This window comes from Oncorhynchus mykiss, chromosome 30 (assembly GCF_013265735.2).
Source record: "Oncorhynchus mykiss isolate Arlee chromosome 30, USDA_OmykA_1.1, whole genome shotgun sequence".
Classification (NCBI taxonomy): domain Eukaryota; kingdom Metazoa; phylum Chordata; class Actinopteri; order Salmoniformes; family Salmonidae; genus Oncorhynchus; species Oncorhynchus mykiss.
Window position 1 is genome coordinate 18,374,237 of NC_050570.1, and position 19,198 is coordinate 18,393,434.

General features: G+C 45.5%; 1 protein-coding gene across 6 annotated transcripts in view; it reads right to left on the bottom strand.

Annotated features, from left to right (window-relative positions):
- Positions 1–18,319, bottom strand: part of LOC110521464 (transducin-like enhancer protein 4) — an 83,519-nt gene extending 65,200 nt beyond the window's left edge. For 5 of the 6 annotated variants that reach the window (XM_036968876.1, XM_036968877.1, XM_036968878.1 and 2 more), the window contains exons 1-2: positions 17,529–18,319; positions 7,243–7,340 (exon numbers count right to left, since the gene is read on the bottom strand). In XM_036968876.1, coding sequence (XP_036824771.1) covers positions 7,243–7,340; positions 17,529–17,552 — 122 coding nt within the window. In that variant the 5' untranslated portion in view covers positions 17,553–18,319. The remainder of the gene's footprint in view (positions 1–7,242; positions 7,341–17,528) is intronic. The other variant, XM_036968874.1, reaches the window with a different exon arrangement.
- Positions 18,320–19,198: the final 879 nt, after the last annotated feature.

Below are 19,198 nucleotides of genomic sequence, written 5' to 3' on the forward strand. Positions count from 1 at the left end.
TGGGTTTTACATTAGGATGGTGCCTACATACAGTATGCCTGCATGGGGTAAGATGGAGGTTGGTGTGTATATACTATCTGTATAGTCTATAAGGGGGAGGTGGAGGGTAGTGAGTGTGTATACACTATCTGTATAGTCTATAAGGGGGAGGTGGAGGGTGGTGTGTGAGTATATACTATCTGTATAGTCTATAATGGGGAGGTGGAGGTTAGTGAGTGAGTATATACTATCTGTATAGTCTATAAGGGGGAGGTGGAGGGTAGTGAGTGTGTATACACTATCTGTATAGTCTATAAGGGGGAGGTGGAGGGTGGTGTGTATATACTATCTGTATAGTCTATAAGGGGGAGGTGGAGGGTAGTGAGCGAGTATATACTATCTGTATAGTCTATAAGGGGGAGGTGGAGGGTGGTGTGTATATACTATCTGTATAGTATATAAGGGGGAGGTGGAGGGTGGTGTGTATATACTATCTGAATAGTCTATAAGGGGGAGGTGGAGGGTGGTGTGTGAGTATGCACTATCTGTATAGTCTATAAGGGGGAGGTGGAGGGTAGTGAGTGAGCATATATTATCTGTATAGTCTATAATGGGGAGGTGGAGGGTGGTGAGTGTGTATATACTATCTGTATAGTATATAAGGGGGAGGTGGAGGGTGGTGTGTGAGTATATACTATCTGTATAGTCTATAAAGGGGAGGTGGAGGGTAGTGAGTGAGTATATACTATCTGTATAGTCTATAAGGGGGAGGTGGAGGGTGGTGTGTATGTACTATCTGTATAGTCTATAAGGGGGAGGTGGAGGGTGGTGTGTATGTACTATCTGTATAGTCTATAAGGGGGAGGTGGAGGGCAGTGAGCGAAGATATACTATCTGTATAGTCTATAAAGGGGAGGTGGAGGGTAGTGAGTGAGTATATACTATCTGTATAGTCTATAAGGGGGAGGTGGAGGGTGGTGTGTGAGTATATACTTTCTGTATAGTCTATAAGGGGGAGGTGGAGGGTGGTGTGTGAGTATATACTATCTGTATAGTCTATAAGGGGGAGGTGGAGGGTGGTGTGTGAGTATATACTATCTGTATAGTCTATAAAGGGGAGGTGGAGGGTAGTGAGTGAGTATATACTATCTGTATAGTCTATAAGGGGGAGGTGGAGGGTGGTGTGTATATACTATCTGTATAGTCTATAAGGGGGAGGTGGAGGGTGGTGTGTATATACTATATGTATAGTATATAAGGGGGAGGTGGAGGGTGGTGTGTATATACTATCTGAATAGTCTATAAGGGGGAGGTGGAGGGTGGTGAGTGTGTATACACTATCTGTATAGTCTATAAGGGGGAGGTGGAGGGTAGTGAGTGAGCATATACTATCTGTATAGTCTATAAGGGGGAGGTGGAGGGTGGTGTGTATATACTATCTGTATAGTATATAAGGGGGAGGTGGAGGGTGGTGTGTATATACTATCTGAATAGTCTATAAGGGGGAGGTGGAGGGTGATGTATATATACTATCTGTATAGTGTACAAGGGGGAGGTGGAGAGTGGTGTGTGAGTATGCACTATCTGTATAGTCTATAAGGGGTAGGTGGAGGGTAGTGAGTGAGCATATACTATCTGTATAGTCTATAAGGGGGAGGTGGAGGGTGGTGTGTGAGTATATACTATCTGTATAGTCTATAAAGGGGAGGTGGAGGGTAGTGAGTGAGTATATACTATCTGTATAGTCTATAAGGGGGAGGTGGAGGGTGGTGTGTGAGTATATACTATCTGTATAGTCTATAAGGGGGAGGTGGAGGGTGGTGTGTATACACTATCTGTATAGTCCATAAGGGGGAGGTGGAGGGTGGTGTGTGAGTATATACTATCTGTATAGTCTGTAAGGGGGAGGTGGAGAGTGGTGTGTATATACTATCTGTATAGTCTATAAGGGGGAGGTGGAGGGTGGTGTGTATGTACTATCTGTTAGTCTATAAAGGGGAGGTGGAGGGTAGTGAGCGAAGATATACTATCTGTATAGTCTATAAAGGGGAGGTGGAGGGTAGTGAGTGAGTATACACTATCTGTATAGTCTATAAGGGGGAGGTGGAGGGTGGTGAGTGTGTATATACTATCTGTATAGTCTATAAGGGGGAGGTGGAGGGTAGTGAGTGTGTATATACTATCTGTATAGTCTATAAGGGGGAGGTGGAGGGTAGTGAGTGAGTATATACTATCTGTATAGTCTATAAGGGGGAGGTGGAGGGTGGTGTGTATATACTATCTGTATAGTATATAAGGGGGAGGTGGAGGGTGGTGTGTATATACTATCTGAATAGTCTATAAGGGGGAGGTGGAGGGTGGTGTATATATACTATCTGTATAGTCTACAAGGGGGAGGTGGAGGGTGGTGTGTGAGTATGCACAATCTGTATAGTCTATAAGGGGGAGGTGGAGGGTATTGAGTGAGCATATACTATCTGTATAGTCTATAATGGGGAGGTGGAGGGTGGTGAGTGTGTATATACTATCTGTATAGTATATAAGGGGGAGGTGGAGGGTGGTGTGTGAGTATATACTATCTGTATAGTCTATAAAGGGGAGGTGGAGGGTAGTGAGTGAGTATATACTATCTGTATAGTCTATAAGGGGGAGGTGGAGGGTGGTGTGTGAGTATATACTATCTGTATAGTCTATAAGGGGGAGGTGGAGGGTGGTGTGTACAGTGCCTTGTGAAAGTATTCGGCCCCCTTGAACTTTGCGACCTTTTGCCACATTTCAGGCTTCAAACATAAAGATATAAAACTGTATTTTTTTGTGAAGAATCAACAACAAGTGGGACACAATCATGAAGTGGAACGACATTTATTGGATATTTCAAACTTTTTTAACAAATCAAAAACTGAAAAATTGGGCGTGCAAAATTATTCAGCCCCTTTACTTTCAGTGCAGCAAACTCTCTCCAGAAGTTCAGTGAGGATCTCTGAATGATCCAATGTTGACCTAAATGACTAATGATAAATACAATCCACCTGTGTGTAATCAAGTCTCCGTATAAATGCACCTGCACTGTGATAGTCTCAGAGGTCTGTTAAAAGCGCAGAGAGCATCATGAAGAACAAGGAACACACCAGGCAGGTCCAAGATACTGTTGTGAAGAAGTTTAAAGCCGGATTTGGATACAAAAATATTTCCCAAGCTTTAAACATCCCAAGGAGCACTGTGCAAGCGATAATATAGAAATGGAAGGAGTATCAGACCACTGCAAATCCACCAAGACCTGGCCGTCCCTCTAAACTTTCAGCTCATACAAGGAGAAGACTGATCAGAGATGCAGCCAAGAGGCCCATGATCACTCTGGATGAACTGCAGAGATCTACAGCTGAGGTGGGAGACTCTGTCCATAGGACAACAATCAGTCATATATTGCACAAATCTGGCCTTTATGGAAGAGTGGCAAGAAGAAAGCCATTTCTTAAAGATATCCATAAAAAGTGTTGTTTAAAGTTTGCCACAAGCCACCTGGGAGACACACCAAACATGTGGAAGAAGGTGCTCTGGTCAGATGAAACCAAAATTGAACTTTTTGGCAACAATGCAAAACGTTATGTTTGGCGTAAAAGCAACACAGCTCATCACCCTGAACACACCATCCCCACTGTCAAACATGGTGGTGGCAGCATCATGGTTTGGGCCTGCTTTTCTTCAGCAGGGACAGGGAAGATGGTTAAAATTGATGGGAAGATGGATGGAGCCAAATACAGGACCATTCTGGAAGAAAACCTGATGGAGTCTGCAAAAGACCTGAGACTGGGACGGAGATTTGTCTTCCAACAAGACAATGATCCAAAACATAAAGCAAAATCTGCATTGGAATGGTTCAATAATAAACATATCCAGGTGTTAGAATGGCCAAGTCAAAGTCCAGACCTGAATCCAATCGAGAATCTGTGGAAAGAACTGAAAACTGCTGTTCACAAATGCTCTCCATCCAACCTCACTGAGCTCGAGCTGTTTTGCAAGGAGGAATGGGAAAAAATGTCAGTCTCTCGATGTGCAAAACAGATAGAGACATACCCCAAGCGACTTACAGCTGTAATCGCAGCAAAAGGTGGCGCTACAAAGTATTAACTTAAGGGGGCTGAATAATTTTGCACGCCCAATTTTTCAGTTTTTGATTTGTTAAAAAAGTTTGAAATATCCAATAAATGTCGTTCCACTTCAGGATTGTGTCCCACTTGTTGTTGATTCTTTACAAAAAAATACAGTTTTATATCTTTATGTTTGAAGCCTGAAATGTGGCAAAAGGTCGCAAAGTTCAAGGGGGCCGAATACTTTCACAAGGCACTGTATATACTATCTGTATGGTCTATAAGGGGGAGGTGAAGGGTAGTGTGTGAGTATACACTATCTGTATAGTCCATAAGGGGGATGTGGAGGTTGGTGTGTGAGTATATACTATCTGTATAGTCTATAAAGGGGAGGTGGAGGGTAGTGAGCGAAGATATACTATCTGTATAGTCTATAAGGGGGAGGTGGAGGGTGGTGTGTGAGTATATACTTTCTGTATAGTCTATAAGGGGGAGGTGGAGGGTGGTGTGTGAGTATATACTATCTGTATAGTCTATAAGGGGGAGGTGGAGGGTGGTGTGTGAGTATATACTATCTGTATAGTCTATAAAGGGGAGGTGGAGGGTAGTGAGCGAAGATATACTATCTGTATAGTCTATAAGGGGGAGGTGGAGGGTGGTGTGTGAGTATATACTTTCTGTATAGTCTATAAGGGGGAGGTGGAGGGTGGTGTGTGAGTATATACTATCTGTATAGTCTATAAGGGGGAGGTGGAGGGTGGTGTGTGAGTATATACTATCTGTATAGTCTATAAAGGGGAGGTGGAGGGTAGTGAGTGAGTATATACTATCTGTATAGTCTATAAGGGGGAGGTGGAGGGTGGTGTGTGAGTATATACTATCTGTATAGTCTATAAGGGGGAGGTGGAGGGTGGTGTGTATATACTATCTGTATAGTCTATAAGGGGGAGGTGGAGGGTGGTGTGTATATACTATCTGTATAGTATATAAGGGGGAGGTGGAGGGTGGTGTGTATATACTATCTGAATAGTCTATAAGGGGGAGGTGGAGTGTAGTGAGTGAGTATGCACTATCTGTATAGTCTATAAGGGGGAGGTGGAGGGTGGTGAGTGTGTATATACTATCTGTATAGTATATAAGGGGAGGTGGAGGGTGGTGAGTGAGTATATACTGTCTGTATAGTCTATAAGGGGGAGGTGGAGGGTAGTGAGTGAGTATGCACTATCTGTATAGTCTATAAAGGGGAGGTGGAGGGTGGTGAGTGTGTATATACTATCTGTATAGTCTATAAGGGGGAGGTGGAGGGTATTGAGCGAGTATATACTATCTGTATAGTCTATAAGGGGGAGGTGGAGGGTTGTGTATATATACTATCTGTATAGTCTATAAGGGGGAGGTGGAGGGTAGTGAGTGAGTATACACTATCTGTATAGTCTATAAGGGGGAGGTGGAGGGTGGTGAGTGTGTATATACTATCTGTATAGTATATAAGGGGGAGGTGGAGGGTGGTGTGTGAGTATATACTATCTGTATAGTCTATAAAGGGGAGGTGGAGGGTAGTGAGTGAGTATATACTATCTGTATAGTCTATAAGGGGGAGGTGGAGGGTGGTGTGTGAGTATATACTATCTGTATAGTCTATAAGGGGGAGGTGGAGGGTAGTGAGTGAGTATACACTATCTGTATAGTCTATAAGGGGGAGGTGGAGGGTAGTGAGTGAGTATACACTATCTGTATAGTCTATCAGGGGGAGGTGGAGGGTAGTGAGTGAGTATACACTATCTGTATAGTCTATAAAGGGGAGGTGGAGGGTGGTGTGTATATACTATCTGTATAGTCTATAAGGGGGAGGTGGAGGGTAGTGAGCGAAGATGTACTATCTGTATAGTCTATAAGGGGGAGGTGGAGGGTATTGAGCGAGTATATACTATCTGTATAGTCTATAAGGGGGAGGTGGAGGGTAGTGTATATATACTATCTGTATAGTCTATAATGGGGAGGTGGAGGGTGGTGAATGTGTATATACTATCTGTATAGTCTATAATGGGGAGGTGGAGGGTGATGTGTGAGTATGCACTATCTGTATAGTCTATAAGGGGGAGGTGGAGGGTGGTGTATATATACTATCTGTATAGTCTATAATGGGGAGGTGGAGGGTGGTGAATGTGTATATACTATCTGTATAGTCTATAATGGGGAGGTGGAGGGTGATGTGTGAGTATGCACTATCTGTATATTCTATAAGGGGGAGGTGGCGGGTAGTGAGTGAGCATATACTATCTGTATAGTCTATAAGGGGGAGGTGGAGGGTATTGAGTGAGCATATACTATCTGTATAGTCTATAATGGGGAGGTGGAGGGTGGTGAATGTGTATATACTATCTGTATAGTATATAAGGGGGAGGTGGAGGGTAGTGAGTGAGTATACACTATCTGTATAGTCTATAAAGGGGAGGTGGAGGGTGGTGTGTATATACTATCTGTATAGTCTATAAGGGGGAGGTGGAGGGTAGTGAGCGAAGATATACTATCTGTATAGTCTATAAGGGGGAGGTGGAGGGTAGTGAGCGAGTATATACTATCTGTATAGTCTATAAAGGGGAGGTGGAGGGTGGTGTGTATATACTATCTGTATAGTCTATAAGGGGGAGGTGGAGGGTAGTGAGCGAAGATATACTATCTGTATAGTCTATAAGGGGGAGGTGGAGGGTATTGAGCGAGTATATACTATCTGTATAGTCTATAAAGGGGAGGTGGAGGGTGGTGTGTATATACTATCTGTATAGTCTATAATGGGGAGGTGGAGGGTGGTGAATGTGTATATACTATCTGTATAGTCTATAAAGGGGAGGTGGAGGGTGGTGTGTGAGTATATACTATCTGTATAGTCTATAAGGGGGAGGTGGAGGGTGGTGTGTATATACTATCTGTATAGTATATAAGGGGGAGGTGGAGGGTGGTGAGTGAGTATATACTATCTGTATAGTCTATAAGGGGGAGGTGGAGGGTGGTGTGTATATACTATCTGTATAGTCTATAAGGGGGAGGTGGAGGGTGGTGTGTGAGTATATACTATCTGTATAGTCTATAAGGGGGAGGTGGAGGGTGGTGTGTATATACTATCTGTATAGTATATAAGGGGGGAGGTGGAGGGTGGTGAGTGAGTATACAGCACCTGTGGTATTGAGCCTGGAGGAACTGGAACTCTTCCTTGATGCGGTCCAGAGTCTCCAGGACTGTGAACTTGAAAGACTGACCAGGCTGAATAGGGACCTGGGGGAGAGAAAAGAAAGGAGAGGAAAGAAGAAGGGAGAGTAAGGTCACTTCAACACATATCATAAAACATTGTCCTTGCTCTCTTTATCGCTCCGCACCCCTCTTTCACAAACACTCTCTCACTCTTTTCTCTCCAACCACCCTCTTCTTCTCTCCCCTTTCCTCCTCCTCTTTCTCTCCTAATGACTGTCTCCCTCCCCCTCTCACATTAGCATCTCTCTCTCTTGCCTCTCCTCTCTTCCCTCTCTCCTCCCTCTCCTCTGCTAGGATGCTTTTTGCTAATGTATTCTTGCCTACAAAGCACTGAGAAGGGAAAACGTCAACTGAATAACTCATGGTGAATCACAAACATTAAAACGGCACTGTCTTTCACCTGCTAAAAGCAAAGAATCTCAACAAACGCCCCCCAGGAGAACCCTGCCCCCCCTGAAGCCTGTCTGAAGCACTTTTGGTGTTGTTCCCCTCGCTGTGTAGTTGGGGGAACACAAACACAGCAGGGATGTTGTTTTAGAGTTAGGGCAATATAACCGGATAGACGGTGGGGGGAGGACTAGGTAGCTGACTAGTGGTGGCTATTCAGCAGCCTTATGGTCTGGGGGTAGAAGTTATTGGCCAGTCTTTCCGTTTTTGCCATGATGCTCCTGCACTGCCTGCGTCTGAGTTATGGAAGTGGGATAAACAGTCCGTGGCTCGGGTGAATCGGGTCCCTGATTATCTTCTTGGCCTTCCTGCGACACCTGGTGTTGAAGGTGTCCTGGAAGGCAGGCAGTGTGCACCCAATGGTGCGTTCGGTTTCACCTTCTGTAGCACCTTATGGTTAGCGGCGGTTGTGTTGCAGCTTAACAGTATGCTCTTGATGGTGCGCCTGTAGAACACTGAGGGCCCTCGGAGACAGGTCAAATTTCTTCAGCCTCCTGAACTTGAAACTTTTGACCGTCTCCATGGCAGGGCTGCCATTGATGAGGATCGGGATGTGCCCAGCCTGGTTCTTCCTGACGTCCACAATCAGCCCCTTTGTTTTGCTGACGTTGAGCGAGGGTTGTATACCTGGCACCAAGCTTAGAGGGCACTACGCTGTAGTCGATGAACAGTGTCCTCACATATGCATTCCTTTTCTCCAGGTGGGTGAGGGTAGTGTGCAGTGAAATGGCGATTGCGTCGTCCGTGGATCTGTCTGGGCGGTAGGTGAATTGGAGAGGTTCGAGTGTGTCAGGGAGGGAGGAGGTGATGTGGTCATTGCCGAGTCTCTCAAAGCACCACACGGTGACGGGGTTGATTGCTGTGGGACGGTAATCATTTAGTTCAGTTCCATTCCCTTTCTTGGGCACTTTATAGCTGAGGGGATGGAAGTGTCATGAAGGAGGAACATACTACTGAAACATACAAACAGGTGCGTACACACACGCGCGCTGAGCTGACACGCAACATGCCCTTGTGCTAAATGGGGGCTACGCACAAAAAGCCTGGGACACACGCACACACAAATGCATGCACACAACTGAGGCTAAAAAGATAATGCATGTCAGTGTTATTCAACCACATGCTCCAGATCAGTGGCATAGGCTGCTTCAAATCCAAACAAATTTTATTTGTCACATTTAGCAGATGTTATTGCAGGTGTAGCGAAATGCTTGTAATACTTCACCTCACACGCCCTGACCGGACTTTAGTCTGCACAACTCTATCTGTCCATCTCTCTCTCCCTCCTCATTCCCTCACTCCATCTCACCACCCCCACCCCTGAGAGCCAATACCAGACCTCTCCCCTTTGCCCTTTTCCGCTCCACCTCTTTACCCTCTAACTTCTCTCCCCCTTTTTCCTCACGCTTTCTTTCCACAGAATAGGGTGCGAATCCTGTCTGTCCAGAGGCTAACTAGGCGGCTAAAATATTGCAGGTTTCAGTAGGAGCTTAATTAGTCTAGACAAGGAAATTCAATTAAATTTCAATTAGGCTAATGGTGGAGGTCAGACACTCTTTGGGCTTTCCAGTAATTAAGCTGCGGGTTGTGCAGCTCAGTTTGTGCCTAGTGCTGTGGCGGTTTCCTGGACCAACGGCCTCAACTCAGTACACAACCCCGGTGGGGGAGGGGCGGCTGCCGACAGGGCCCCACTGACCTTCATTCCTACCACACTGGTCTGACACACACACAGGGGCGGGGGGAGGGAGGGGGATAGACTGCAGTAGAGAAGAGATGGCCTAACAAATCCTCTGACCACTAGACAGTGGACCACCACAGACTACATTCCAGACCGACTACTGCCATTTTACATCAGCACTCACAATAACACATTCCTCAATGCAGACCGGTTTTCTGTATGGGTCAGGTTGTGAGTGATATAACTACAGACCCAGCGTGTTCTGGTCTCAGAGCATCCTAGGGGAGTGGGGGGAGTGAGGGGGGAGTCTCCTCTCCTCTCTCTCAGTGTGGCTCAGTTGGGCCCTGGTGGTGTCACACAGCATGGGGGATCCTGAAACACCAAACAGATCTGGTTAATCTAGGAGAGGAGGGAGGGGGTAGACAGACAGGCCAGCATTCAATCACAATTTAGAGGAGCTGGAACTGGAGCAAGTTGAGCCGAGAATTTAGAAGGATTATCCATGGGTGGGTGGGGGGGGGGGGGGGGGGGGGGGAGACTGGGCTAGGAGATCACATAACAGTACAGAGCCAGCAGCAGGGCCACAGCCCTCCCTCCATCCATCCTCTCATCACCCCCCCTAATCTGTCCATCAATCACTGGGGGAAACATTTGATTTAGGCCGCTGTTTCTGGGCTGAAACAGATGTGGGTCTGGGACTGATCGGGACTGCAGAGCGTCTGTCTGCTCTGTGGCACACTTTCTGTTCTGCCACCCCGCCCGCTCCCTCTCTCCCTCAATCTTTCTCTTTCCATCTCCCTCTTTTGCTCTCTCTCTGTCTTTCTCACTCACTCTCTGTCTCTCTGTTTCAGACAGGCTGGGGAGAGAGATGTTCAGAGGGGCATGAAATAATAATTTGCTGGTGAAATATTTAGGGTAAAGGCACATGAATAGATGAAGAGTACCAAGTGTAGAAGGGAAGTGTTAATGTGATCTTGGGTGTAGGGGACGTGTGTGTATGTTTGTTTGTGTGTGTGGGTGGGTGTGTCCTCCACATCACTCCTGTTCTCTCTTTTTATTTTCCCCTCCACTCTTTCTCCTCTCCTCTGGCTGTCCTCCTCTCTCCTCTCGGTCTGGTGTCTCCATCTCTTCTGTCCTCCTCTCTCCTCTCAGTCTGATGTCTCCATCTCTTCTGTCCCCCTCTCTCCTCTCGGTGTGGTGTCTCCATCTCTTCTGTCCTCCTCTCTCCTTTCAGTCTGGTGCTCCATCTCTTCTGTCCCCCTCTCTCCTCTCAGTCTGATGTCTCCATCTCTTCTGTCCCCCTCTCTCCTCTCGGTGTGGTGTCTCCATATCTTCTGTCCCCTTCTCTCCTCTCGGTCTGGTGTCTCCATCTCTTCTGTCCCCCTCTCTCCTCTCAGTCTGATGTCTCCATCTCTTCTGTCCCCCTCTCTCCTCTCGTGTGGTGTCTCCATCTCTTCTGTCCTCCTCTCTCCTCTCAGTCTGGTGCTCCATCTCTTCTGTCCCCCTCTCTCCTCTCGGTCTGATGTCTCCATCTCTTCTGTCCTCCTCTCTCCTCTCGGTCTGGTGTCTCCATCTCTTCTGTCCTCCTCTCTCCTCTCAGTCTGGTGCTCCATCTCTTCTGTCCCCCTCTCTCCTCTCGGTCTTATGTTTCCATCTCTTCTGTCCTCCTCTCTCCTCTCGGTCTGGTGTCTCCATCTCTTCTGTCCTCCTCTCTCCTCTCTGATGTCTCCATCTCTTCTGTCCCCCTCTCTCCTCTCTGACATTGTGGTGTGAAGCAAAAGCCACTGCTATACAATACTGGATTAGAAATGGAGGGATTGGCAGTGAAAAGAGGGCTTGGAGTGGATCCAAAATTTGGTCAGATCAGCTCTTTTCATAAAAAAACAACAAAGGCTTTGACTGAGGGGAGAATGAGCGTTAGGATTGGAGAGCACAGTTCATTTGGATTGATGTGTTCATACTTGACTTCATAAGAACCAGCTTGTTATCAGAAATGTAAACAGGTAACAGTATGGATAAAGATGATGGTTACATCTGCCAGAAAATATCCATGACATACCTGTATTTCATTAAAATCCTGAGGTGCAAACAGAACAACAAGCTCCACAATACAGATGTATCCAGAGGAAAACAACCTAAAAGCAAGAGAGAGCTAACGCACGCACACCACCACTCACCCTAACCTAATTAAGGGAACATATGTGATTTGTGCAGCCAGATATTTGGCGTTGGTTTGTTTACTTGGCTGTAAAAACAAAGTGTTACCCTGAGAGATGCAGAGAAGTGAGACCAGACCCAGTACACACAGCCCCAAGCTAGAGTATTAATATGGGCCTAATGGTCAGGAGGTGGAACACAGAGGCCAGACTTAAGGCTAGATTTACTAGGCAGATGAGAGATTACTAATACTAAAAAGCACAGTTTGTGAAAATCTACTCTCTGCCGATCCTGAATAGTCACGGGGAGTATGAACTGTTCTGCTGCCACTCCAGCTCTGCCAGAGAACAGAATGTAGAGTTGCACACACACACACACACACACACACACACACACACACACACACACACACACACACACACACACACACACACACACACACACACACACACACACACACACACACACACACACACAGCTGTAACATTGGCACCCTGGTGAGCAGTTAGTAGCAAGCTCTCTGCCATATACACACACTGGACCCTGTCTGCCTGCGGTAAGTCCCCTCCTGTGTGAGTCTACTTCCATGAGATCAGGATCAGTCCAGGGCCAGATCAACTCTCTCCAGACAACTATCACAACAGTCTCTGGAGGGGGGGGGTCGTTCAGTCAACACACACACACTCAGGCTAAGTGTGCAGGAGCTAATGTCCACCACCGAAGCCTGCTCCATCCAACAACAAAAAAAACTCAACTGCACCAGCAACAATATGTAAACAACAAGGATTCCTCTGTGTTCAACATCGTGTAATACCATGTTCATTTCAGTCCATGCTGTGCGTCCCTACAGGTAAAGACAGAGTGGTCTAGTCAGTGGATGCACTGAGAATCAGCTAGTGTTTCACAGACCTCAAAGTAGACTTCAGCTTTAACACAAAGATTACCAGATGACCTACCATACCACTAACTTTAAACTCATTAGGGGGGTAGCAGTGGTCGTGTGCTACCTACTCTGTCTATGTAGATAAGGACGGTGTCCATCCCACCATCTGTCCACTCTCAGGTCTGCCTCCCATGGCTCTTGCTGCGGCGGTTGGAAATGTGTGTTTGGTAACTGCGGAAACTCTGGGCGTGACATTCACAGCCTGGTTTTATTGTTCTTGGCCTGGGCGGGTGGAGATTCACAGTAGGGTGGGCGATATTACGATAGTATCGTCTATTGAGGATGATTGACAGCCATCGCCAATGGTGACGACATTGTGATATGACAGACGATACATTTCAATTTGACTAGCCTCACGCAGTGCATGGGTGCAAGTCTGATTAAATTGTCTATATTCCTATAGCCCAATTCAATTCATATATTATATTTACAGAGTGCAAGAGAAAAATGTAGGCATATGTTCTAGTTTTTCCTCTCTCTCTCTCCAGTAGTGGATGATCATGATTCCATGGTCAAACAATGAATCTCTCAGAAAGTTTTAAAAGTTGCTACATATAGAATTCTCCCCCATGTGTAAGATATGTGAATTGCAAGAACACAAGGCTGCATTCAAAACAAATCTCCCCCGCATCCCATTTCACCATAACATGGTGGAGACTCACGCTTCAGTTAATACTTTCGGTTTCGTCCACCAGTTTTATTAAAACAGATGTAAAAACAATCTTTTTAGTTATTGAAAAGATATTTCACAGTGATTTAGATGGTACAATGATTCCCCACACTATTTAGTGCTTTTTTTTCCTCACAGAAACTGAAATTTAACAAACTCTGTAGATTTTTAGCAACCAGGAAATGACAATGATTTCTACATTGGCCCCTTCCCCAGTTTCCACTAGATAACACAGCTTTAGGAGAGGCTGTAGGAGAGAGGAATAAAGTCGTGGGGGAGACAAAAAGTGAGTAAAAAACACCCTAAATATGTTTAGAACTACAAATGAACTTTCTTCTGTCGATTCCTGTTTTTTTTTATGTCACAATTCCAACCCTCCTCCTTTATCCGGGCTTGGGACCGGCAAAAGTGACCCAAAAGAGACACTCTGGCAGAGTTGCATTGTTTTTTATTTGATTTATAATTTTTTGATTTTTAGTTTAGATTTTTACATTTACATACCACCCTGAATGTAAGCCAGGACGGGATCAGCCAGCGACGGCTCCCCGCATGCGCGATTCATTTGCAGTCTGAACGTGGAGGGGTGAACATCTCCTGCTCTGACTGCAGCTGGGAGGGACTGCTGCGCGAGGACTGGGCCGCCTGTGAGTGCTTTGGCACAGGGTGGGGCCCACGGCAGCACCCGCTGCTCGTTGAGTAGAGTAAGAACGATACGTGCTTTCACGTCAGAGTCTCCAAAAGTCGCTAGATTTGTCGCTAGTCGCTTTTTTGAAAATGTGTCGCTAGAGGGGTCTGAATACTTGCTAAATATAGCGACTAGGTCGCTAAGTTGGCCACACTGCACAGCTTTCCTATTTTGAGAGCAGAAGCCGGCAATAGGCGAATATCACAACACTGGCAGGAAAGTTATACTGTGAAACACTATCATTCCACTATTACTGCAGATATATTAGGGACATTTTAGAAAATTACAATGAAAAAATACAAATCCTGTTTGTAGTACCTTTTACGTTGTTTTTGAACAACCTACAAATATGGTAGGCTTAATGTAATAATGAGAGCGATAGAACAAACAATAGCAAGATAGAAACATGACATAAAATGCATTGATGCAAGACCGCAAATGTTTCTTTCTTAAATGCCAAAAGCCTAATCCTAATCATTTAAATAACATAAAAGCATTAAGACAAATTCAATTATGAAAGTATTTCACAAATATTCTGTGTTTAATGTCATAAATTTGTTGCATTTAAAATGGGAACAATTATGTAAGTCAGAGTCTATGCTATTTTCAATCACAACTTTATTCTAAAATGACAAATAAGTGACATTGAGCGAACAATACCAACATGAAAAATCAAAACATGAAATAAAATGACTTGTAACCTAGTTGGCCTGGCCCTATTTTCATATTACTCTAGCAATGCCAACCTACCTTCAAGGACTAGTAGCCTAATAAGAGAGGATTAGGCAAAAATGCAAATCAGTTTATAATTATCCAGTTCTGAGGACAGCAGAGTAGCTTGCTCTGTCTGCAGCCCATGATGATTTACAACCCATTGCACGATGCACAGCCAGCGAGGCTCTTTGACTGTGTCACTCGCTCTACCTGCACGCTTCGGCACACACAGACATGCCCCCCCACACACACACACACACACACACACACACACACACACTTCTTTCGTGCCACAGATCCACTAAATATATTTTGTCAATGTAGGGATTTATCTCATCCCTCTCATAGCATGCAAGCTCACGGTGGGATCTTTTAAAAACTTGTTTCGGGGGGGGGGGGGGGGGGGGACGACGACGACAATAGCGGGCTATACCATGGTATATCACAATGTTTCATGAGTACATAATCACGTGACAAAGATTGACATCACCCAACCCTAGTTCACAGAGCAGTCCCTCACTTCAGATAACACTAGCCACAAGAATCCAGTGGAACCAATTATGTTTCTGTTTGCCTTGTAAATCAGCCCTGGGTTTAACCCTTTAGGAGGACCACTGAACAGATAACAATGTCTCTGTTCTGCTCCAGGAGTCAACACAACACAGTGCTGTTGCCATGTCTATGTGGTTTATGTTTTCAGTTACTTGTCATTTCAAAAGGCCAGTGACATTGTGAGTGACAGGGGAGATAGAGGCCCTTCCTCCTCTTTTATATTGTCTCGGATGGTGCATACAGGATTGTACAGATACCTCTAGTCAAGTCCAGTGAGTCTGACGTTTAAATGATCTGGACATTGATATGTTCATTTGATACAAAAGAAGACATTAATTCATAGGATATTAATAATATAACAAGATGAGGCTTGGGATACACACAAAACATGACTACCTTTGGAAAATGAGACGCAAAGAAACTAGTCTCTTGACAGTAATAGGTACAGGGGGCTATTTCAAAGTCTACACAGTCACCCTCTTTTCCTCGTTCTCTCTCAAGCTCACACGCATGCACACGTTCCTTGCATCCTCACTCTGTGCTGTAGATCCCATTACACTGGCAGCAGCAGTATGCATTGATCGATCTGTTAAAGGTTGGCTCAATCTGGGACCGAACTTTATCACAAACACTGTACAACTCTGAACACAAGCTCTGAACTGTGACTGGACTATAGTACTATTTCCAGTGTGATCTCCTACTCATTTCCATTTCTAATTCACAATGCCTTGATTCTCTCTCAGTCTTGCTTCCTTCTATTCCACTGATTTGCATTCTTTCTGTACATATAATTGATTTCACATGCCCCCTCTTCTGAAAATGTCACCTATAATTCTCTGTGATTGCAGGCTGAAAGCTAAATGATCACTGACCCATTTGCACCAGACACAAAGACATGGACAACAAATCTGACTATAGAAACTAGACCTTGACCTCCCGAGTGGCCCAGCGGTTTAAGGCACTGCATCGCAGTGCTAAATGCATTACTACAGACCCGGTTCATTCTGGGCTGTGCCACAACCGGCCGAAGCCGGGAGTCCCATAGGACGGTGCACAATTGGCCCAGCGTCGTCCAGGTTAGGGGAGGATTTGGCCGGTGGGGCTTTACTTGACTCATTGCGATCTAGCGACTCCTTGTGGCGCGCCGGGTTCCTGCAGGCTGACTCCGGTTTCCAGTTGACCAGTGTTTTACTCCAACACATTGGTGTGGCTGGCTTCCGCCTTAAACTGGCTAAGGCGGGTGTTAATAAGGAGCGCGGTTAGGCAGGTCATGTTTTGGTGGACACATGACTCCTCCGTTGCCTCTCCTGAGCCCGTTGGGGAGTTGCAGCGATGAAACAAGATCGAAAATTGGGGAGAAAAGGGGGTAGTAAAAAAACAAATAATAATAATAAATATATAAATATAACTACACCTTGTTTCTCTCCATCCGACTCTCTCGCATGTATGGTCAAACCCATCCTTTCTTCCAGTTTCATTCTTCAGTTCCTAACACTGTAGTTTAGTAAATAATGAGAGGAGGGTGGTAGGGGGAGAGGGGACTGAAGGGAATACCTTCCACTGCCTTCTAACACACTATCCCTGGACACATAAACACAGATACAGCACAGAGCGCGCACACACACAAGTGTTTGTTTTACTATCCAAACAATTGATTCCCATTCAAAATCCGATTTTTCTTAACTTTAACCTCAACCCTAACCTTAACCCCAAACCTCACCCTAATTCTAACCCCTAAGCCTAAAATAGACCCTTTTCCGTGTGAGGACTGGCGAAGTGTTCCCACAAGGACAGTAAAACCACACACACCCCCCTGTCTTTCCCCTGTCAGCTGCACCCAGGGGCTGTTGAGGGGTAGTTGAAAGGTAGTTGTGTGGGTGGCATAGCTGACTCTCACTTCACTTGTGTGTGTGTGTGTGTGTGTGTGTGTGTGTGTGTGTGTGTGTGTGTGTGTGTGTGTGTGTGTGTGTTAGAGGGACTCTCTTCATACACCCTAACTGTTCCATGTCTCTGTCCTCTCAGTGTAGTCCCTGTCTATCTCTGTCCTCTCAGTGTAGTCCCTGTCGCAATCTCTGTACTCTCAGTGTAGTCCCTGTCTCTATCTCTGTCCTCTCAGTGTAGTCCCTGTCTCAATCTCTGTCCTCTCAGTGTAGTCCCTGTCTATCTCTGTCCTCTCAGTGTAGTCCCTGTCTATCTCTGTCCTCTCAGTGTAGTCCCTGTCTATCTCTGTCCTCTCAGTGTAGTCCCTGTCTATCTCTGTCCTCTCAGTGTAGTCCCTGTCTATCTCTGTCCTCTCAGTGTAGTCCCTGTCTCAATCTCTGTCCCTGAGCAGTAGTCAGATAAAGAGAAAAAGAGGAGCGACTTACCGGATGCCTGCCCTGAGGGTACATGGTCCCAGGAGAGATGTTCAGTCTGTTTGATTATCAGGTCAGAGCCTGTCCCCTGACCCTCCACTCTTCTGCCCCCCCACCAGGAACACAGCCCAGTCCAGATCTTTCTGCCTGCTTTGGTCTGGTCTCAGGCAAGGTTGGAGAGAGCAGTCCTCCCTCCTGCCCAGTCCTGCTCTCTTCTCTTCTTTCTGTTCAGCTCTGCTCTGTCTGTCCCTGTCCGACACGGAGCCTGTCGACACAGCTGGGAGAGCTCTGTCAGTGCATCCGTTAAACAGCTCTCACGGTAAAACAAATCCCCACACTAACACTTTGGCTCCTTTTCCTTCTTCCCGTTTCCTCGGTGTAACCAAAGTCTCACTCTCGTTTCTCTTTTCCTCTCTCCGCCTCTCTCGCTCTGTAATCAGTTGGAGTCCACAGGCACTGACATGGCAGTGAAGCTTGAGCGTTACACCCAAGTACACCCCCTTTCCTGTCCCTTCACCAACCCCTCCAACAAGATACAAACACTACACTCCTCCATTCAAATTCACCTACAATCTACAGTACCTCCAGTCCCTCTTCTTCTCATAGGAGAGATCAGAACCTTAAACTGAAGGGTTGAGTTATCTGTTGGAATACAACATTTAAAAAAGAGGGAGAAAAACTATGACAGAGAGCGAGCTTTGCTTTTAATCTACATTTTTTTTTTTTTTTTAAACAGGAAAGCAGGAAAGAACAGCAGGTCACTAGGAGATCCAGTAGGATTTTCAGCAGGGAGCCCTGGACTGTAATATATTGTGCCTGTTGGCTTCAACATAAACAAGACAGCCTGCTAAAGCTCCCCTTAAGGTGGAGCGGCTGAGATAGAGACACACCGACACGGAGATAGATAGAGATCCCCTTTCAATTGTAGTCAGATGGACAAAGCAATCAGCCATGCACAAAGAGACAGGCGCAAACAGAAAGACACATCCTTACACACTATCGTTATAGATACGAGTGCACACACACTCGTGAACGAACCACTCACACAAACACAAAAACACACACAAACGCATAATTAGTCATTCTGAAGAGATGAAAAGTATGTCAGTATTCTAGTTCGTACATGCACAAACACTGACGACACACACACTGACGACACAGAGAGAGAGAGAGAGAGAGAGAGAGAGGGGGATGTCACAGAAACCCCTGTATTTATTTGAACGTCAAGAAGAAAATAGTCCTTTCAGTACATAAATGTATCCTCAGCAAAGAACTGGGTCTACAAAACATAGGCTATGTTAAACATGCAATGTCGAAAAATGTCTCTCGACATACTAATAATGTAGCGGTAATTTCTGCCCAGATTGTTATTTAAAGTCATAAGTCTGTACTCCCACTGTTTGCCTATAGGCTTGATGAGTTTACAGAGGGAGGCTTCACTGTTGAACTTGATCAACCAGGAATTAATCCCTTATGATTGAACATCCCCCTCTCATCGCTTCCAAGACTCTTACCAGGAAAGAACAGATGGACACGCACTCTTACAGCATCTTGAAAAAGAGGTAACCTAGTAACAAGTAAAGCAGAACAAAAGTTTACAGTAACTAAGGCATTTGGTCCACTAAAGCTTATAAAGGTTATTACACACACCTGGACCTAACTGTGCTGCACATCAGTCCTTC